The 22,999-nt window shown below is 49.0% G+C and overlaps 1 protein-coding gene across 2 annotated transcripts in view; it reads right to left on the bottom strand.

Moving 5' to 3' along the window:
- Positions 1–22,999, bottom strand: part of GPC3 (glypican 3) — a 175,961-nt gene that overhangs the window by 53,482 nt on the left and 99,480 nt on the right. For both annotated transcript variants that reach the window (XM_080366166.1, XM_080366165.1), the window contains 2 exons: positions 8,235–8,368; positions 5,236–5,361 (listed from right to left, as the gene is read on the bottom strand). In XM_080366166.1, coding sequence (XP_080222292.1) covers positions 5,236–5,361; positions 8,235–8,368 — 260 coding nt within the window. The remainder of the gene's footprint in view (positions 1–5,235; positions 5,362–8,234; positions 8,369–22,999) is intronic.

Raw genomic sequence — 22,999 nt, 5'->3', positions numbered from 1 at the left:
AGGAACTGAGATGAGTTCAGTATCTCAACACCCACTTGACTTAAGCTGAAGTCTTTAAATGAGCTAATTATTCAGTCAGGACTTCAGCGATAAGAATCACCCTCTGGTTTTTCTCCACAGTGGATGGAGATAAGAGATGCTGGACGACATCTTCGCACCACCGGGCACCACCAGCGGCACCACCAGTGTGAGGGCAGACGGGAGGATGGGGCATGAAGACAGAGGTAAGGAAGGTCATGATAGCAACCCTTGCCTAGGCAGTTTTAAGCTGCTGCACACCCACCCTGCCTACACGTCCAGCCCCTGCTACCTCAGGGAAGTGCCTGTCAATTAACTGAGTCCAGGAAAGCTGCAAAGAGGTGCACAGGGATGTAGAGAGACAGGGGGAGATCCAGAAGGTCTCGTCACCAGCTACCACGAACACCCAAGCACCGTGACTCCTCAACAAGCTCTTCACAAGTGGTGCAGTGTGCCATGGGTGGATTTGGCTGTGAACTTTTGTGGCATCCCATAAAAGCACAATATGTTTTTGCACACTTTGACAAGTGTGAAAAGCAATAATGTGTTGTCTTATTTTTTCTTCCCACTTTGGCTTATGTTCTTTATGCAGCAACAGCACAGCAAAAGACACAGGCACTGCTCTGCGTGACCAGAAAAATCAACCTTCCTTGTGTGGTTGCCACTGTTTGCACACTGTTATTTCAAGGCACCATGTCCTAAACCCACATAAGGAATGGCAATTGAACTATTAACCCGCAGGTTAATAACAAACCTCAGGAAGGAGGATGAATTCTCACCAATAGATAGTCCAACTCGGAGAAGTAAATGAGATGGACAAAGGACCACAAAGTAAGACTCAGTAGAAGAAAATGAGGGATGAATCACAATAACATGCTAGAATACACACAGCAGGATAAGTGATGCTCACCCACCAGCAGAACACATTGCATTTCATCCCCATCACAAGCCACGGTGTAGAAAGCCCCCACTCAGCAGGTCCTCACAGCTCCTAATTTCAGAGGGATTGCAAGGGGCTGCACCAGGCAAGGAGTGCTCCCGCTGCATGCACAACCCTGCTCCATCAGTGGGAAATCTCAAAAACCAGGGATGAAACAAGAGCATAGCTCAAGCAGAGTTAGATCTTGATCACCACGACAAGCGAAGTGGAGTCCGCATAGGACTGCACTGAAATGGCAGGAGAAAAGCACAATAAAATCCTCCAGCCAGCTGCATTGCTTCGGCATCCCAGACAAACACGCCACGTTCAGTCAGGGCAGAGGGAACTAAGGGCAAGGAGGAAGTGCAGGATGGTCCAAGGCTGAAACTGGGAAATGAGACCCAGTGAAAAGGCATTGTGCATGTCCAGTCCGCAGCAAGGAGTGCTGGTAACAAAGCACTGACACAGTGCTGATAACAAAGCACTGGGATAAACAGGACAGCATTAATAGATTCAGAAAAACCACAAAAGGAGCAGCATCGGGTGCAGAAGGGATTGTTTGCATCAAATAGCAGGATGCACATTGTCGGTATTGTCTGGTACTTGAGTGCTTTGACAAGTAGCTGTGAAGTTGCTATTCCAGGCTTGATTTAACATGTTACAGGAAAAGAGCTTAGAATAACTAGCAAATTTTGTCATGACAGAGAGGTCAGGAAATGGATAAGCCAGTAAGACTCCTCTCTAACTTAATTAACGCTCAGGTACTGCATTAAAGTTGTGAGAGGTAAATAGCCACAAAGCCTACAGGAATGCCACCAAGGCCCAGATGTGCCCATAAGGATGCTCACACCGAGCTCACTGACACAGCCGTGCCCGGTTTTATCCATCACCTCCAGACAGAAACATGGCATCCACCCAACCATCGCTCTCCCCTGGGTCTTCACCTGATGCTGCAAAGCCATCAGCAGCTTCAGCAGGTGCTTTCTAATGCACGCCTAGGGTAAGCACCTCATTATGCTACAGGAACCGCTAGGCATCTCCCTCAAGCCCCAGCTGCCCCTCCACAGGGACATGGGTGGTCTTAGACCTGCCTACAGATGTCCCAGAAACGTGAAGGGGTCTCAAGGCTGCACGTGGTGCCCATGCTCAGGCAACTCAATCCTGTCCCACGGTGAAACGTATCCAGCTACAGCGACCACACACAGCAGGTTACATGCAAGGAACGAGCATCTCCTCCGGTCCAGTCTGCTGAACTTTCAGTCAGGAAGATCTGATTTACAAAAGCCAATATCCAACAAAGCAAGAGGGGAAACATTAAGATATAAAGTATATTTTACATTCACAAAACCTAGAAAATCAGACTCTTCTTTCCAGCAGCTGTTATACACGTGGGACAACTAAGGTCAGCATCCTGAAATTAATACTAGCTATTCAAAAAACACCAAGTTTCTTGCAAAAAGTGGCAAGATGGTGTTTGATGACCAACAAGCGCACATCGATCCAGCAGGAGAATTGCTGTAGCCGCGCCAAAAACACTCCAGTACATAACGCACATTCTCAGAGCAGCTTGCAGAGCTCCTACACGGTGAACAGCTGCTTGGCTCCCTCTTGGGGAAAAACACTGAAATAAAGAAACTGGTGGTTTGGGGTATCGAGCAGCATTACCTTAAATGCTCCTGATTTTCAGGAATCCTCCCAGACTCTCTGAAAGAGATGCCACGCTGGAAGGTCCAAGCACATGAAGCAGTTTTGGCTCCACGTGAAGCAATGCAACTGGCTTCAGAGACCATTGTAACTACATGTTTGCTCCCGAAACATTCTGCAAATAGGTCCTGGGAGAACAGCACCCTGGGCCATGATTTTCGTTCAGCTTTATTTAGCCGAGTTCCCCCCCAGTAGTTTCATTGGCAGAAACACCACCAGGTACGAGATGCTTTCTCAGCCCGTGGAGAGGAGAGGGTCACCCTGGGAAGCGTTATGGCTGCAGAGGGTAGTCTTTGCTTATGACAGCTCACCAGGGCCACAGACAGCAGCCTCGGTCCAGGTCCTGCTGATGGCACAGCTGGGTGAAGTGGCAGCAGTGGAAAGGTGCTGAGTCTAGATCCTCCCGCAAATGTAAGTTCAGAGTTGTTTGCAGATTAAACATGACTTTAGACGATAGCTGCCTTCAGCTTCCTGCCGAGAATACCAGGGAACCGTCATGGGCACAGATGTCACCCTAGGTCCCCAGGTGACACAGAAAGGCAGTCGATGTGTTTAAGGGGCAACAGCTACTTCCATTTTGCGCATCCATTCATTTGCTCTCCCTCCTGAACACCCTGCCTTCACAGGGGGGTCCAAACCCCCTCCTCCATGTGAGCCACCACCCCCACTGCTCTCCTTGCCCAGACAGCAAGTCTCCCCCTCCAGGACACCACTGATGTCCCTGGGAGGGGATGGGGGATTTAACTCTCAGCACCCCTCTCTGCTAGCAGCAAAAAACTCCAGTATCTGCCAGCTGCAAGGGAGCTGTTGCTAATATTCCATAGGAGATGGCAGAGGTGGTGACATCTGTGCAATAGACCAGAGGGGGCAAGGAGGAGAGGAGTGGAAAGGCACGCTCTCTTCAGGCACAGCAGAGGATTTAGTCCTCAACAGAGAGGCAGCCAGGCACTGAAGTCTTGGTGCCCCCTTCAAGCACACACACCATCCTCTCCCTGCCTTGCCCCCTCCGCATGCCATGGCACCTACGTGACCTTCCATTTCATGCCACCGACGCTGGAGCATTGCAGCGGGGGACCTAGGGTGACATCTGTGCCCATGACGGTTCCCTGGTATTCTCGGCAGGAAGCTGAAGGCAGCTATCGTCTAAAGTCATGTTTAATCTGCAAACAACTCTGAACATACATTTGCGGGGGGATCTAGACTCAGCACCTTTCCACTGCTGCCACTTCACCCAGCTGTGCCATCAGCAGGACCTGGACCAAGGCCACTGTCTGTGGCCCTGGTGAGCTGTCATAAGCAAAGACCTCACACTACGTCCCCCTCCTACAAAGCTGCAGTGTTTATAGCACTGTTTAAGAAATTTTAATTAACAACTAGTGAGATAATACCAAAATATTTTTTTTTCCCAATTGAATTTCTCACTTAGTCATGGAAACTCAAGATTTTGCAGAAATAAGTACAAATAGAGGACATTTTGCCTTAGGCAAAGTAAGTACTTTTTATTAAGTGTGTGATCTTAGATGCTTGAGCAATTTTTTTCAAAATATAGTTTGATGCTATTTTGGTCCTTTCAGTGTTTCAGGTCAGTATTGCAAGCACAGGCTAATTACCACCTGAGGTTACTGATCAAGAAGTCGTAATTAATATCTCAACATTTCACCACTTCCTGATTTTATTTCTATTTCTTCCCTGACGCAAACTACTTAATAGCAAAGGATGCTTTGCAAAGTAGGGTGATTAGAGGAAATTTATGTATCATTATAAAAAAAATTTCCAAGGTCTATTTCCACATTCTTTAACACTCCCCAAGGGGCATCTTTTGCAAGAAAAACCTCCATTTCTATTAACGCTTCCTTCCCCTTTATGCTATGATTCCTGTATTTGCCTGTCCTGATTAACCTCACACTTACCACCGGCACATCCTCAGAACTGGCAAGTGGGGCAGGGAAAAGCAGCCGGGGCACAATCTGGACCCTGGGGTGAACGGCTCCATCCAGAGAGGGCAGCCAGGGCTCAGCTGTGAGAAGACGGTCAGACGGCAACAGTGGCACCACCAGAGCTCAGCGGTCCTGACCTCCTCCAACACAGAGCCAAGGCCAAGGGGAAGACCATCTTGTTGGGCTTCTTTGTCCCTCCCTGGACGGGGCAGGGGATGCCAGCCATGCTGTGCTGCTACCACTGCATGGAGCCAGGCTGAAGACGTCCCCACCCCAATGAGGGGCACGGTGGCAATGCCCCCCACATGGGCTACTGGAGAGGAGCTACCCCTGGTACCAGGAGCACGGCTGCACTGCTGCAGGTCTCCTCTCTGTGGCTCACCACTACGAACCTACCCTGACCAAAACCAGCCACGGCTGCAGAGTTTTCACAGCACGGTACAGAAAACTCAGTGGAGGGCAGCACACAACCACTTCTACTCTCCGTGCAGACTTTGCACATCCATCCGAGCTGCAGCGCAACTGCAGGACGCCAGCTCCGCAAAAGGTTTCTTAAGGGAAAGAGCAGCACCCTGGTCACAGACTACTCCAACGCCTGGTGGTTAACACAAGATAAGCAGTGCTGGGGAGAGGGAGGGGAAGGGAGACGTGATTCACCTCTCCACGACTTCTTGTCCGTTCCAGCAAAGAGTGTCGTTCTGAACAGCAGAGCTGTGGTTGCAGATGTATTCTGGCAAGCTGCTGTAAAAACTGCTGTGGAACTTCAGCTTCGTAATGAGTTCCCTGGAAGAAAGGGGAGGAAATGGTGCTCAGTTAAAAAGATGAAAAGAAGATGGGGTCAGTGCATTTTAACCAGTAAGGGTCGTCACACAAACACAAGAAAGCAGCTGGGTGCAAACAAACCATGAAGCATTGGTCTTATTTCTGTAGTATGTCAAGTAGCTTTTTCCATCATCCTCAATGTTATTCAGTCAAGGGCTGAGTCCATGTTTCTTAGGGCAAAGATGCATGTGAGGAGAGGGATGCTGGGGCGGCAGAACCTCAGCCCAACCATGCAGCACACCAAAACCAGAGGAAAGCACCTAAGGAAAGGTGCTGCTGGCTCAGGCCATGCATACAGGGACTGCATCAAAGCAGCAAGCGCCCAGGCTGCCAGCAGTCCCCTCTACCTCACAGAAGGCAACAGAAGCCCCTCGGGAAAGGACAGCCTTGTCACTTTGTCTACCTGACATCGGCCATCCAACATCCCTGCAAGGGCAAGCGGCATTTTTGGTGGCAGACCACAGCAGTCACTCTCAGCATAGACCTGTACAGGTGGGTTACACTGGGTTTCATGCTGCACTGTTGAAAATACACGATTTTTAAGGAGTACACTGGGCTGGCCGTGGAGTCACAGCCGGCATTCGAAGGAACACGTTACACTCAGCAAAACGGCTCTGCCCCAGAAGGCAGGAGGAGCTGCAGGAGCAGTGCTTGAGCCAGACGAGAGGAGACCCCCACCTTGTGCTCCCCCTTCCTAGCACCAAGGAACCTTGTCCCCAGCAGGTCCCCTTCGGCAGCCGACCAGAGGTGCCAGGACAGTCTGACCTGGGGGACACTGCCAGCTGCCAGAAAGGGGACAGGGGCTGCCCCAGGGTCTGTCCCCTCAGGGGCACTCAGCAGCTGTCACTGGGAAACACTGGCAGATTATAATTCGGTAAATGGCATAAAAAGTATGATAATATGAATAGCAGGGACTGGAGGAAGTAAGACTTGGCCTCAGAGTCTCCTGGCTTGGGTTCAGCACGTTTCCCCCTTTGGCAAGGGGTTAGTTCTTGGCCTCCTTCCTCCCCAGGAGGAATGATGAGGGGTCAGCACCTCGAGCTAGGAGCCCTCTCAGGGGCATCCCCTTGGCCCCACAGCGGTGGGACCTCCATGCCCTGCCAGCTGCGGGGAGCTGCCCAGCCATGCCAGGCTGTCAGACACAGCAGGCTTAGGCAGGCTGGGGTGCAGAGGGGTGCCCAGCTCCCTCCATCCCTCTTTACTCGGGGATTTCGCGGGGTCCTCTCTCCAGACGAAGCCCCTGACTGCCAGCTGGGGGCAGGCGAAACACGGAGAAGCCGCCCCAGTGCCAGCAAAGGCAGCCTGCGCTGCGCTGCTCTGACTTTTTTCTAGCGAGGAGCCTGTTTCTGCCCTGGTGGGACTGACACAGCCAGCGCAGGCAGAGCCAGCAGCTGATGAAGGCAGGGGGGCACCTAAGTCCTCCTTTGGGTCACCACAAGGCAGCTTGCCAGGGTATCACAGACACCAACCCGCCCGTCACTGTCCATGCCAATGAACAAGCCTGATCAGTCAAAGCCCCTCCAAAGGGTGGGAGTTCAGCCCACCACCCCTCTGCATAAACTGGAACGGTGCTTCAGACATTCACCTCCCGCATGAACCACCTCCTACGGCCACCTCTTCCCCTGGGCTTACAGTGGGGCAGGAGGTCCAACCAACACCATTTTGAAAGCCAAAATGAGGCAAGACCTGGGTCTTCAGTTACGCCAAACCCTGAGCAGGACAAGCTTTACGCTGCCCATCACACACAGCTCCTTACATCCTAGATACTGCCTTGCTTCCCATCCTGCAGACCCCGGCAGCGCTGGGGAGAAGGGAGGGAAGGAAACTACCAGGCAGCAGAGCTCCCCACCGGGCAGGAGAAACTCCATATCTGCAGGTATGAGCTCATGTAATTCATCGCAGCAGATTTCATTAGACTTCACAGTCCTCAAAGGACATCTCTGGCAGAGCCTGGGCTGTGTAACCCTCCGATGTGTTGAGACAATGGAAGAATGCAAGCCCTGGTGATATATCTCATGGGAACTGTATCAAGAATGTGGCCCTGTTACTCTTTAAAGAGAAATCCATCCAACTTTATCTATCCCATTCCAAAAACTGCCAAGCTTGCCTGTTTCTCTTCCGCAAGGATTTTACTGCCGTCTTGAATACAAGAAAAGGCATCGCATGCCTCTGGGTGTGCTTTCAGATCCAGGGGGGAGACGCATCCCCCCGACACAGCAGTGTAAGCTCACTGAATTACAGCTTCCATTTACAGAGGGAAGGAAGCAAAGGGTGCAGTGCCAGCAGTGGAGCTACCTGTTTCGCTTTGAAAATATTCAGTAAAATGCTGTTAAAATTCCTGGACTACCATAAAGACTGCACACAATAAAAAGGGAAATAAGCCCCGCTTACCTACACACACAGTGTTACATGCAGTGTTTCAGGCTCGAGCGACCATTTCCACCTGTAACTACACCTGTATTTGTGGCACTATAGCAGTGCCCAAGAGACCCAGACAAGGCATTAGTGTATGAACCTGGGTGCCTGGTGCATTGCAAAATAGTAAAACAAAGAAGAAAAGCAGAAGGCAGTTTTACAGTAGTGTGGTTTTTTTTTTAAAAAAAAAAAAAAAAAAAAAAAGAGGGATGCACTCTGTGAGAACACACTTGTAGACACTTTGCTGCACTTCAGAGCTACCTGTAGAGTAGCTCAGATGTTCAGAGTCAAAACCAGCTGCAGGTTTATGGGCAAGGGAAACAAGGAACTCTTCCACCCGCTTCCACCTGGCCAACCCATATGGCAACCGCTCCTGCAGCCCATCCCGCAGACACCATGCTCAGCCCAAGCACTCTCACCTCCTCCTGCTCGACAAAGTTTCTTCTTGCTCAACATGAGTCACCTTCATGACCTTCTTGTCAATGAAAAGGTCTTCGGGGTAATTAGCCGATCGATACTGCCTCTGCTGAGCGTGGCCACACAACCGGCTGATCTAGAAAACACAAACACAGCAGCATGAGGAAACGTTGGGACCAGAAACGCTGCAGGAAAACAGCCGAGGTGCACGCTGGCACCTGCATGGGAGCTGCTCTGTCGTCCTGTCATCCCCATCTCCCATAGCTCACACAGGCACCTGAAAGCAAACTACCGCCCTAAGGATGCAACTCTGCTCTTGAACGAACCTGCGCTGTGGGAGAGAAGGCAGGAAACTCCAAGTGAGATTTTTGGGCATCATAGTGCCCCTGTGGCTATCAAAACCCCTGAGCTGCAGGCATGGCCAGCAAGTGTCCCTGTGCCCGGTTACCCTCATGCTGGCAGAAGGGGGCTGGAGATGTTCCCTGCTCCTTCCTTGCTGCAAGCGGTAGCATCTCAGGACTGTACACTCCAGCTCTCTAGCCAGACTTTAGGAAACACCTCCCCTCTGAAGGTAAATCTTAAGACCCTGGTTCTGCACCTCAAGGCAGCTCAGCATCCACACGGGCTGCGCTGCAGGTGCCCAGCGAAGAGCATCACACACATTGTTACTAATTAAAAAAAAAAAAAAATCAAGGTCTAAAATACAGCAAGCATTGTGGCTGCAGCCCAGTCATACCATGGGAGGTCTTGATTAACAGGGCTCTGCTAATGACACAAATTAGCTCATTAGCATACAGATGATTTGGTAACCGGCTGCAGCAGCGAGGGAAAGAATCCAAAATGCCTCATTAAAGCTCTCCTGCATGGCCACTGTCCCGAGACTCAGCCAGCAGCGCTGCGGCTGCTGCTGCAGTCCCTCCTGCAGATGGACTTGCAGCCATTTCCTCCTCTAGGAGACTACCAAGGGACAACTGTCCCCCTGAGGCACTGCCACCACTGGGAAATTCACCTTTTGAACCACCCTCTGCAGGACTCATCCATGCTGGGTTGTGAAGGTTGCTCTGCCAAGTGCCAGGACCACAGAGGCACCGCAGGTAACAGCAACCCCTCTTTCCCTTGAGTCTCATCCCACCGCTTGCATCCAGGCTTGGGACCAACCACGTACCCATAAAATGCCTGTTCCTTGCAGCACTCCATTTGTCTTCACGCCACAACAAACCAAGGCAGCCAGCTAAACTCCCAGTTAACCACACACCAGAAGCTAAAAACACAGCCCACTGCCCCAAGATACAAGTATCTGATGTGTAAAGAGAAGAGATTAATTCTATTACATCCTGCATTGGGTGGGCAAATAAATTAGTAATGTCACCTCCTTCATTATCAAGAACAGCACAGTTTGTTTGTTCAGGCTGCCATACAATGAAGACTGAAAGAGAAGCCTCCTGGGAGCCAGGCGCTGCCGTTTCATGTTCACAGAGCGGTGGGGAGAGATGCTGCCACCGGTCCCTTCTGCGCCTGCAGTTCCCTCTGCTGAATCGGCTCCTCCTGCAGCTGCCAGGGGAGCAGTTTCTGCATCATCTTACTAGTTTTTTTCTCCGTTGCCCTCCTTTGGCTGTCTTTCTTCTCTGCCTTGCCAAACCAAACTCTTGCAGAAGAACATATTAGCCCTACTGCCCTTCCTACATCATGTGGCAGGCTTGAAAAAACAGAGGGAGTCAGAAAAAATGACCACCACGTGTGGGCTGTTTGCTTTGCCTTTTGGGTTCTCCTTTAGCACTCATCTCTCTCTCCTAAGATCTGCAGGTAATCCTCTGATGCAGGCAGCCAGGACCCAGAGGAAATCGTGGAGCAGCAGGAGACCTGGACAAGGACATTTGGGACACCCAAGACCCCACCACTGGAGAATGGGTCTGCACATCCCATGCTCCCTCTGTGCTGGCTGGTGCCACCATCCCTGGAATGGGGAGCTCTGCAGGAGAACGCGAGGATGCGCGAGTCTGTGGACTACCCTGCTCAAAGGTGCCCTCCAAGCCCACCGGGAGGGTCAGAGATAAGACCTGCCATGAAGCTACCCCAGGGCAACACAAGGTACACGCCAGAGCTACAGGGCAGCGCACACAGAACAAGCAATGCTACAAAAGCAGCATTGCTGCACCCACGCTCTGCATGGGCATGTAAAGCCGTGGAGAGAAGTGGGAAAAGGTCGGATATTTTAAGCTGCCATTTGTGGTGACTCCCTTTGATTCTCCCCTGTGAAAAGCCCCTGCCCCCCTTCCCTTTCCAAAGCCCGCCTTTCAGCTGGTGAAGCCTATTGAACCCCAAGAGAAGAGCAAGTCCAGAATCAAGGCTTTTTTCCCAAAGATGCTGAGACATGCTGAATGGGAGGGGAGGGCCGGAGCGACAGCATGAACAATGGCACCACCCAAGAGCATGCTTCAAACGGCAAGGCGGCCGAGTGGCCGGGGGCTGCCTCATCTCCCACCCAGCACTGAAGGTATCACAGCCCCTCCGCTCCCAGCTCTTCTGCAGGAGCTGAGGCTCAGCCGCATCCTCACAGCCCCACATGGCATCTGGGTACTACAGGCTTCTGCAAGGGATGGAACCCCAGAGAGGACCATGTTAGCCCTGCCATTGGGACAGCGCAGGCAAAATCTTCATGGATGGATGGCTGGAAAGTTTGAGCAGTGCTTCCAAGTTTTTGCTTATTAATTTATTTAAGGACCAATTAACCTTTTCAGCAAAAAACCAAACAACGCTGCAGCCCATCTTGCGAAGTCATAGTGAAATGATTGTCACATTTTAGTCAAACAAAAACCTGGCTGAGATTTGAACTTTAAATAAAGTGAGAGAATGTAAAAGTAACAGATTGCCTGCTCATTTGCAGGGGCGGCATAGCATGCACTTTTCAGGGGAGGGAAGGATTTCACAAGCCATCTGCCAAACTCTGCTGGGCCACAAGCCGTCCTAGGACAACGGCTCAGAAACCCTCTTTCAATCTTTCCCTCTTTTTGAGTCCCTGCTGCAAAATCAGGAACACATGAACCAAGATACCCAGCCTCTTCCTAAGCACCGCTATTTTAAAGGGAGCTCCAAATTTCAAAAAGGTCCAGAAAAATACCACAGTAGGGCAGTCAGAGGAGGGACAACACAAGCCTCAGACCTTGAGGGGGGAAAAATAACCTGTGATGCTTCAGTTCCCCAAGCATCATTTGCTTTGGCAGGAGCAAGGACTGCCAGATCCCCAGCAAGGTGGTACACCTGCAAGAGCAGAGCACGAAAGGAAGGCAGCATATCTAATTGCATGTGCTAAACTAGTAACGAGCGACAGCAGTAGTATGCAGTTGCCTCCCACCACACAAACATAAATGTGAAATGCAAAGCAAATCGACAGAATGGAACCACTAGCTCTTCTCCTGGGGCTCCGCACACTGTCAGTGGATTGTAAATATACACAAGCCCTTATCTAAAATATATTCGGTGTAAGAGCTGTGCAGTCTCTTATTTTACATCACACTCTCAATCCCAGAACAGGCTGAAGTTTGAAGCATCAGGCCAGAAAAAAAATTAAGATGTGAAATCAAAGGGCAGAGTGCTTTTTAGGCAACGGGGGTTGGGGGTTTTGTTTGTTTTTAAGAAGATCTGCCTGTCTACCAAAAACCTGCTGCGAGAACACAAGGCAAGCAAAACCCTCCCAAAGCCCTGAACTTTTACAAGCCCCCAAAGCCACCGATACTGTAACAGCCAAAGCAAAATCTCCCTGCCCCAGCTCATTAACAAACTCACTAATTACCAGATTTCATTAGTCTCCTCCACTCGAGCATGACCCAGGTCACAAGGGGAACACTTTGCCTCCTGCCGACCGCTACCCACCACTCCATTTCTTTATTCCAGCCGCAGGGAGAGACGGAGCCCGCTGGTCGAGCAGAGCTCCCTGGGGATCGAGCGGCTCCCCGGAGCCGGCCAGCTGCTCGCCATCCCGCACCCACCGGGGAAGCAGCTGGCTCCTGAAACCCCGGGGAGCCACACACCATGCAACGGCTCTGCTTTTAGAGGGAACATTGATTTGAGAGAAGTACAGGGACAAAGCTAATGGAATAGCATTATCAGCCCTCTTTAACGCTTCCCCATTAATTTAAGGGGAGAGATGCCAGAGGACTGCAGGGAGCATGGAAACCAAGCACCATGAGCAGGCAGGGACCAGACCCGCTGCTTCCAGCTGCATCAACTGCGGCAGGGTAAAGCACAACACTGGTCCACGTAGGTGCCCACAAGCCAACGGGAACCAGGACCATTGGGCTAGGGTTAAATTATGTCATTGAAAGAGCAGTGACCGCAGTACCAAGTTCTGTGCACAGCATCACTGCCTTGGTGCAGCTGACGGAGGGCAAAAGTCCTGCAGGCACCACCGGCCCGGCTACGGCAGCTGGCACCGCTCGCAGCGCCAGGGCCACCGCTGGAACCGGCTCCGCTGCCCAGGCACAAGGCAGGGCAGCCGCACGGGGCAACAACCCCTCGCCTTGCACAGCTGCAAGCAATCCAGCGTGGGCGACATCGGAAAGCAGCACACGTGTGATCCTCGGTGCCAATTTGAGCATCACTTCCAAGAGTAAGCGCATTTTAAAGGTAATTTTCTAGAAGATTTTTATTTCGGGGGGGAAAAAAAGCGAATCAGCCTCCCCTTGGAAGAGAGTGCATTGGACGCTGTTGAATACCTGCTGCTGCCGCGTCTCATTCAGCCCATGAGCTCCGCTCTGCTCTAAAGCAGAGCTTGCTGTATTTGACCTTTGCTTAAACTTTACGTGGAGTTTCCATTTGTCTTCTCTGTGAACTGTTCTGCTTATAGATTCATTCTCCAGGAAGACACGGTGGTTTTTTTCCCCTCAAGGGGATGGCCTCATTTTTGAAGATTTCCTCCCGCAATCTTCTCTGCTCTCTGGAGTTCACGTATGTCATTTTATACCTATTCCTGAGTTTCCTTTGGGAGAAGCTGCACATTAAACTGAAAAGTGATTAACTATTATAATTGATTTGAACACAGCCTCTGACAGGGTGATTTGCTATGGTATGCACAGGAGAGACAACCACAGACCTCAAGAAAACATGCTACCTTCGGAGGAACCAACTGGTGCTCACTAAACCGGCGATCATCATTCAGCCATGGAACCCAGTTTGACCAGTAAAGCGGAAAGCCTCAATAACGCAGCTGCCTGCGTTGGCACTTCTTCCCCCATTCTTTTTAACAACCTACTCTGCTACACATCACACGTATTATTAGCATTATAAAGAACGCATTTGTGCCCCATTTATCTTCAAAGTCACCATAAAAGTGAACCTGAAGTCTATTACTCAAGCGCTGCTATAGAAATCCGCTTAATTAAATTCTAAAGGGCTTAAACCAAAAATATACATTGCGATGATGTGGGATAGAACATAAACTTTTTAATAGTAGTAACCAAGAACATTTACCATTTCTACAGGTGTAATAAAAATGCTAATATATGTTAATGTTTAGTCTGTGGTTAATGTTTTGTCTTGTTAATTTCCCCCGGGCTTTTATTACTGATTTAAATCTGCCACACTGCCCCAGTGATTGCATCCTCTTCCACAAACCGCACGACACACTCTCAAACAAATGCTGATTGACTGAAGTGAAGAAACATTTAGCTAGGACAAACATTCTTATTATATGCTTGCAATCATTATATACATTTTGTCAGTAAGATGGGAAAAAGATGATTCCCTGCTCCCTCGCTCTTCTCACAGCAGAAAATATGATTATGGGCATAAAAATGAATTTACAAGCCTTTATTTTAGGAAGCACATCATTATTAGCTAAGTAATGATTGTTCTTCTGGTTCCAGGCACTCAAGCAGAAGGAATAAACGGAGTCTGGTAACACAGATGTCTTCTACGCATATTTCACTAAAATTCCTCATTAATGGAGTACTAAATGTTATTAATCAGCTCTATAGTATTACAACTTCCAGTATCCAGACATCACCTTGCACGGATTACATAAGAGGCAACATCCTAACTCACTCACGCAGAGCAGTGGGAATCGCGGGAAGTGACCTACTCTCCGTGCCGAGAAGAGCGCTTAATAATGCATTGCCTTTAAATAATGCAACGCTATAATGTGTAAAATGCATACAAACACTAATGCTTAAAATAACAGAGTGCCTGTCACACCAGTGCCTGCAGTGACGCCCAGGACATGCTACAAACACATGCTACAAATGCTCAGGGACCCCTGCAACTACCAGACCATCTGAAGGCCATCACCACCTGGCTGGGAGATCAGCTCTTCAAACTCCTGCAAGACCGCAGGGGCATCAAGGAGGCACTTCTAGAAGGAATTAGTTGTATTCCATCCTTCATGCAGAGCATCGTAAGACACTTTGCAGAGTCTCAGTGTCACAACAGGAACCTGGGGCCCAGGGAGGACTGATGGGTGCCCCTCCCCGACCTCATTTCTTGTCTGCAAAGACCACTCTGCCCAGCTCAACTGGGAGAAAAAACAAGAAGGGGCTCAAGACTCGGTGGAAGAGAAGCCAACAGCACAGCCACGCTTGCAGACCCCAGCTGCTGCCCAAGGTGCTCGCCATGCCCTGGTGTGACCCAAGGGCTAATGGTGCTGGATCCTCAGGGCAAGCAGCAGAATGTGTCCCCCACACAGCTGTGTGTATTGATGTGACAGAGGTGACACAAGACCTGGCAGGTCTGATATGTTGCGCGGTTATGCAGTTGCTCTACCCCAGAACCTGCACCAGGACAGGGGTACAGCAGCTCAGAAGAGCAGTGGGGCATGCAAGGGAATTTTTAAGGGTTTCAGCCCTTGGCAGTAACTGCTGCAGCCGGACAATCCCCATCTGCACTTCCCCCTACTGCGCCTGGGTGCAGACAGCTCAAATCAGACCGAGACCACCACTGCACTTCCATCGCTGCTCCCATAAGGGCATGCCACCCTGTCTCCCTAAGGACCTGATGCCCGATGACCCGTACATGTGCCGCAGCATCCAAGGCACCTCCGTGCTGTGTATCACCATATCCCGACCCCTGTGCTGACCCCAGCTTCTCCCAGCGCAGGATGCCCTCTCCCTCGGAGGAACTGTGACCTCAGCTTGAGTCAAAGCCCTTTCAAACCTACATAAAATAATGCAAACAAGATGTTTCTTCTTTCTGGCATCCCCAGCACGCAGCGTTTAATCCACCAAAGAAAGCTGCTTTGTGTTTAAGCAAAAGGCTGTTTATTGTTATTTATAGGTAGAGAGGAAGTTGGACTAAATGATCACAGTTGTTCCTTTTGCCTTTATAATCCATGACATATAATTAAAGCACAACTTTTCAAAAGTCAGTGTTTCCCTCCAGTGTTTTGTTAATTCCATATTTAACACAAAATTTGGTATTTCAGTTCTGATGGTCAGACCTCGGCAGCAAACCGCAGAGCAGGCAGCTGGTGCCCCAGCCAGGGCTCAAACCCAACCCAGCAACCGACCAGGAGAGTCAAGGAAAAAGCATTTGCTTAATTTTCAGCACATGCTTATGCAGTTTTCCCAAGCAGAGATATTTCCTGGAACAGGGCCCCGTAGCATACTAATGCACCCATGACGGTTTTAAGTTAGATCTGTGCAATATGAGGTTTCTTAGACAACCAAATGAAGGCTTTATTCTTGGAAAGATAAGTCAGCCTTGCCTGGAAGGTGACAACCGAGTAAAAGGGAAGATGTAGGAGCAAAATCCAGAGAAAAGCAGGAGTGTGCTAGACTGACCAAAGCCTGGTTCAGGAGCAAAACACGACAGCACCCGGAGCCTGGTTCCTGGTGAAGCCCCGATCCCCCACCGCACTGCGTGGCTGATGTGGGGGCATGGCAGAGGCTGGGGGCACGGCTGTTCCCGATCCCAGGCTGCCACCATGCCTCTGGGACTCTGATTCCCCAAGGAGGCTGAAAGACGCTCCCAACCCAACAGCAGGTTCCAACATTAGCACTGAATCATGTAACTTGCCAGAAAAGTTTGACTTAAGATAGCGATGCCCATTTCTGCTAAGGATGCTAAACACATGGCACTTACACAACTGTGCTTTGTGCATACCGTAACACTTGCACAACTGCTACTGCAGGCACCTAGAAGACCCCTCCTGTTGCAGGCAACTAAATCTACTCCATCCCAACAGATGGAGAAGCAAAGCAAGGAATTGGCTTGAGGGATTACCACTTTCTACCCAGAACTTAAAAACAGAGTAATAAAAATTACTCCCTGTGCACTCTACCTGTTGCAGAGTGCCAGTAAGCGCACAATAACCCCTCTGAAAGCACCAAGTCCAGCGCAGGCTGTAAGCTCTGGCTCTCTTGGCTGGTGGGGAAGGGGCTAGGGCTGCCTGGGGGGAGCCCAGGGCAGCCCCGCTGCCCACAAACATCCCCCACCACTGAGGCTGGGGCAACGAGAAAGAGCACGGGGCAAAGCTGGGCACTACACCAGGTGAGCACCGTGCGCTTGTTATTTTCCTTCCCTGGGTTAATTGGTTTCCTTTGCAGATTTCTGTGGGTTTTAATATCACACCGTGTTTGTGCCTACGGCGCTACAGAAAGGAACAATCCGAGAGAAATAAATTCCTAGCAGCTTAATTTAGAGAGGAAAAACAGATACCTCCCATCAGTCTGGAACGTAAGCTGCCAAGTCGGAGACAGGCCCTGTAATAGGTTATTTAACAGCAGCCGTGTCAGCTGGGTTGCAAATGTGGTCAATACCTACCGGTCCAACTTCCCCCCGCAGCCATGAGCAGAGATTCAATTATTCTTTGAGAAATACATCGTTAAATAATTAAAAAGTTACTGCATTGCCTTTTTTTTTTTTTTTTTGAGACAGACCGATTCAATTTTGGCAGTATAAAGCCATTATAATGTGTCAGCTAGCAATTAGCTACTGTACACTGTTTATTCTTGAATATAATCTTTGAGTAGAAGGGCAATATTCTTAGAAACGCAGCATTAACTTGTTCCTCAATGACTTTAATATGGCTCTTTCCAAATTACTGCTCATAAAATCTCAGGGAAGAAAAAATTACTGATGATATCCCATCTCCTTAATTAGTTCTCCCTCCCTCTACCAGCAATCCAACAGCAAGAGTTATATTTATATAATATAGAGCACGCGAGGCTTACCACTAACTCTGCTTTAACTAGTGATACCCAAACAAGCAGGTAACAAGCCAGGTCTGTTTTGCAACCTGCGCAGACCATGCTCACAGCCATACACCGTTTTTCAGATTTACACTTCAATAACTGCTTGTGCTGTAACCATTCCAAAAGGTTTTTACGCCACTAATAGTATTTTTTGCTATAAAATGCCCTCTTCCCTTCCTGTACCAAATGGAAAACCCTTCCGACTCCGAAAGGCTTGGTATCCATAACTCCCCCCCACTCACCGGTCCCTTACAATGGACCATAACCCCACTTATTTTAACCCCCCCCCAGGAATAACCCTCCCAAGCAGCCACCTTTTGCTCCCTCCATCCACCTTTCTCTTTCCAAAGACCAGTTCCTGCTAAAACAGTAAGGCTGGAGGCACCAAAGGTCACCGATTCATTCGAGTTGTTGTTAAGCTGCTGAATATCATCAGCAAAAAAACTACAACCATTTCCTTCCCAGGGAAGCCCGGAGCAACCCCAGAGCGTGTCACCCAGCCCCTGGCGAGGGGCGCACGAGGCTCTCCCCACGGCAGGGCTGTGGCCCTCCCCAGGCAAAGCCTACAACAGAAACCTAAAAATTGTTATTAATGGAAAGCAGTAAAAACAACTCTGCACAGCAGAGATTAGGGACCAGTAAAACTAATCCATTCAAGGCCAACAAAGGGCTCGGGAAAGCCCTGTGCTCTTTTTTCATTGTTTCTTTTCTTCATCTCTTGATTTTTCTTAGTTTTGAAGCTACTGGATTCATAGTAATTTTTTTCCCTAACAGTCAGTCCTAGCCTAATCCAATTAAAGGTCAGCACAAAGATAATTTACCCAAAACATGGCAGACAAGGTAAAAAAAAAGACTCCCATTAGATTTTCGCTCATGATAAAGGAATTACATTCTTCCCAAAGACAAATCAGGCTTATTGAAAATGTAAATCATTCTTTTCTATAAAGATATAAATATCTGCAGGGCTTTTTTGAGACTTTGTTGTAACACATCTTGTTTTTACATGTACTGCGGTTAGTACAATTAAATTACGGAATGACTTACAATGTTAGATTAGCTGCTGCTTGATTGAGAGTATCTTTATAATGGAAATCGGTGTGCACTTTTAACCTTGTTACAATGCTATATTATATGTCTGATTAATATATTAAAGTGACTCATCCAACAATAGGCTGTTTGCAGACAGAAAAATGAAATTAATTCAACTTTAGCACACCACATTTATTAACATCGTCAAACTGAGGACTAGATTTTGATTACAAGAAGCAGATTCCAATAAACTGATATGCAACAATTCCAAAATGGGGGTGGGATGGGGAATCATTAGATCGGAAAAAAAAAATTACTAAATACTTTTAATGCATTTTTGTTCAACTTTTTTGCTTTCCACTCACCTTGCAAGTTGTAAGCTGGGCATTTCCACAACTCACTGAAAAGATTAAGATCTTGTACCAAAATCTTCAGGTAGAAAGGGTGGCTGAGGTGCTTCCTGACTCCTAACAGCAACGGCAAATGCATGAGGCAAGGCTCAGAGACATCACGGGCATTTTTCAGCATCTGCCAGGCAAATCCTTTCGGGCCCATCTGCTCCGAGCTACTGGTGCCACTTTGCTGGTCAGAGCCATCCCAGCATCACCGCGCACACAGCTCCCACTATCCTCAGGTGCCTTCTGCCCCCTGCTTTTTGGGCTGTCCCTCAGGGAGGAGACAGAGGATGGGCGACAAGTACCAGCACAGGCAGTTGAGGTATCTACAGAAATACCTGCTCTCTGGTGCTCTTGAGAGCAGCAGCATGGAGTTTATTTGTACAGTGATACAGATCAATATGTGCAATCCAAGAGTTAATAAGCTTTAGAAAGGCATAGCACGGAGCACATCAGTCACCCCCAAATTATCCTCACTAACCACCAGGCTCACTCGCCCTCTCCAGGTCAGTGGCTAAGAGCATCATCTCCACCACCACTGATAGCGTGGAAGAGAATTAGGTGTGAAAACTGATTAGGTTAGAAAGATACACCTGCATAAAGAATTGCTAAATTCCCCAACTACTGCTGGCTTGCTTATCTTTTTTTTTTCCTTTTTTTTTTTTTTTTCCTTTTTAACCAGAAATAACTCTGCCAAAGTAGCTGTAGGCTATCAGCACAGCTTTCTGCAGCCAGCCTGCTCTCGCTCAAATGAATCTTTGGAAGAATAACGCAGTTAGCAGCAAACTTCACCCTCCAAGAGCAGGCTCTGTGCCCTCAGGGGTTTATTAGTGGGGCAAGACAACAGGTAGGGATGGAAAAGGCCACAGGTTCATTTTGCAGTAACCCGAAGAGGCCAAGAGGACTGCCCGTGAGCTCTGCTGGCAACGAGGAGTGCGTTGCTGCAGTGGACAGCTAAAAAATCTGCCTCAGTTGTTTGTTGTAATTATTTTTTTTCCCCAGCTAAAGTATTTGTAGATGGCATCTTTCATGCCTGGTACCTCAAAGCCACTTTACAATAAGATGTAAAAATGATACCACATACAAGCAGAGAATTCAAAATGAAGCAAAACACTCATTGCAACCCAGCTCCTCGTCCTCTCCAGCACAAAACAAAACGCCGCTGCTCCGCCTGGGCAGCTCTGGGCACCAGTTCTGCTTTGCAGAGGGTCGCTTTTAAGTTTCTGGTTTGTTCTTGGCTCATTCATCAGCATTGCTAATGGGCGAGTTAGTTCTAGTTTTAAGGCAGCAACACTCACGGGGGTTACTGTCATTGGAAGTAAACTCAGCACAGTTAAGATGAAGGATGCCCGGCAAATGACCCCAGATGGAGGTCTTAGTGGAAACTGCAGTCATGGATAATGAGGCCAAAAGAGGGTTTAGCGTAAAAAGCATACAGAGATGGATATTGGTGAGCACGGGTCTGGCGTTCAAAAGCTGCGGCTCTTAGCAAGGATAAAAATCTTCAGGAAAGGAAATGGGCCAGAATATATTTTGCTAATAAGGCATCTATGTTAATAGAGGTTGCAGGAGGCTGCAGCAATCTGGACAGCAAGCAAGAGAGCCGCATCCACAGGGCTGATACTTGGGGGTTTTATCTCTCTGATAAAACAAAGATGTGTGGCCAGTTTTGAGACAGAATCCAGGAGGCAGCTCCCCGATTCCCCAGTAAGCACAGAGAGCAACAGCTTGTCTGAAGGGATGGTCCAGACCAAGCTAAATAACGAGAAAGGCAGCTCATGCCATGGATGTGACTTCCCTGTGGGCTCCTCAGAAGGCAGGCAGGTCAGCCCAGACCTAAAAGCCCCCTGTTCCTGCCATGCACCAGCTTGTAGCACCCCTCAGGTAAGCTACATCTGGATCTCGGCAAGCACCCTGAGCATAATGCTGGTTTAACTCTGAAGGATGTTCAGCTGCAAAGCCACCCCCAGCAAATGGGCTGTGCCCCAGCCCCACCCCGTTCCGAGGGACCCCTCCTCCCCGGCCAGTGCCTCTCCCCCAGCTCCTGAAACAGCGGAAGCCTCAAGACACCCAGGGGGAACTTTCTGATGCTGTGATCTTTGGTTCAGCCTGAAACTCAGGGTTTTTTCCACTTAAATCCAATCTACTTCAAGACCCCACATTACATCCTTGACCGTTGCAATTTATTACAAAATGAGACAGTTTGAAATGTCAAAGCCTAAAGCCCAGTGCCCAAGGAACAGACACCCCCATACAGCCCCTCCTGCAATGCGCAGTCTGCTATGGATGGCATGATCACCAGCTCCCTCCTCTCCTACCTCCCAAAGCATCCCATGTCCAGCCACCAAATACAGCTGTGATGGGAGCCAGGAAAAAAGAAGGCAGATGAGGATAAAAAGAAGATGCTCTGGGTAGTGAAGAAAGCTGTGTAATACTACAAAGGTGTATTTCCAACTTAAGACTGTATCCTGAACCACTGCCTCTGCTAGCTCTTTGTACTGATGTCAAGGCATCTCAGAACCAAGTATCCTTTTAAATGCTTGGGAGCCGGTTGCGCCACAATGAATCAGCTCCTCTGTTATACAAGGAACAGGCGAAGGCCAAGAACAAGTAATTAATCTGCACAAGATCTTTAGGTTTGTTCTGACTTCAGCTCAGAAAAGATGCAAGACATCCCACCACCCAACCTGCGTGCATCTCACGCTGTAGCCTGCACACGATTTGAAGTGAGATCAAGGCAGGCTCAGTGGGTGCTGTATGATATTCCCACCCATAAAATGCAGCAGCCTTAAAAAGCTCTTTTTAAACTGCAGAGTAGTGAGGATGAATTTGCCACCAGCTGAGTGATCTATCTCTGACTGAAGTCAATGAAAGGATTTGTGTGAGCTTCAGTGCAAAGTTGGGTTGGGCATCAAACGTGCTGTCAAAAGGATATGCTTCCTGTGCCGCCATGTGCGCATGCAGGGAGGAGGGGGCACCACAGCTACTTTCTACCTTTAATTACAAAAAAAAAAAAAAAAAAAACCCAAACAAAAAGGCATCAATGCAATTTCCACTGAAATGGCACAACGTGCCAGAGGCTAGAACACATCGAGTTAAAAGGAGAGAGGGAGAGCAAAAAAGGAGAGGACAATATAAAAGTTGACAAATAGAAGCAAAATCAAATGCTATTTTAAATTAAACCTATGTTGATATTCAGTGCCGTCTCCCCTGGCTTCCCACTAGCAGGTTGGAGCATCGCTGGCCACATCCACTACCCCCACCTCGCAGCTCTGCACAGCCCCCCGTGCTCCCCAGCACAGCCCCGCACGCTCGCTCTGCTTCTTATCCAGACCCTATTCGGTGACAAATCGGCCCAAAGCCTCACCATGCCATCAGGGCAAGCAGGAGGGGGAGACCAACACCACCGTGCCCATGCTAGACCCCAGCAGAAAAAGGACAAGGCTGACCAAAGACCATGAAAGCATGCTACCCCATGTCCTCTAGAGGCAAAGCGATTAGCAGTGAATTAATTGCCACACCAACGGCCTCCCTCCCCAGGCTAGACAAGAGGTAAGACTTTCACTAGGCTGAGAAAAACCTCCAAGCCTCGCTCTCTTGGAAAGGCAAATGATAGCCAAGAGCATCCATGCCAAAGTCCCTTCCAAAAATGAGATGCAGACCCTTAATTTGCTACTGTGTATCTGAACATTAAACCAAAGATTTAAGACCAGCAGCAGCCTGCCAAAGTAGCTGGATCAAAACTGTTCATACTGGGTTGCAAAACTGCAGGCATGAATAATTTTTGCCCTTATTCTTTCAGCACCAGCCAAGCTGCCAACAACGTGGGGAGATCTGCAGATCAAAATCAACGCCATACAGTTCAGAGCCTTGCCATATGCTTACCCAGCTATCAGAAAATCTTTAATATCTGAAACTTCTTCAGACAACTAATCATAATACTCCCAAGGTATTTTCACGGGAACAGGAACGTTGCCGATACTGTCCTCGGTGCAGGTTTATTTTCATCCTGCAGTGGGAACAGATGCTTGCTTTAACACGCCTTATCAAGCATGTTACACCGCCTATCACAAAATGGTTAACAAAAGTACACGATAAACACACCTTGGGATAGCTACGAGTGGGTTGGAGCTTACTGGAAACCAAAATCCCACCCGTATT

The sequence above is a fragment of the Falco punctatus genome, assembly GCF_963210335.1.
Source record: "Falco punctatus genome assembly, chromosome: 15".
In the NCBI taxonomy this organism is placed as follows: domain Eukaryota; kingdom Metazoa; phylum Chordata; class Aves; order Falconiformes; family Falconidae; genus Falco; species Falco punctatus.
This window is presented reverse-complemented; position numbering and strand designations above follow the sequence as displayed.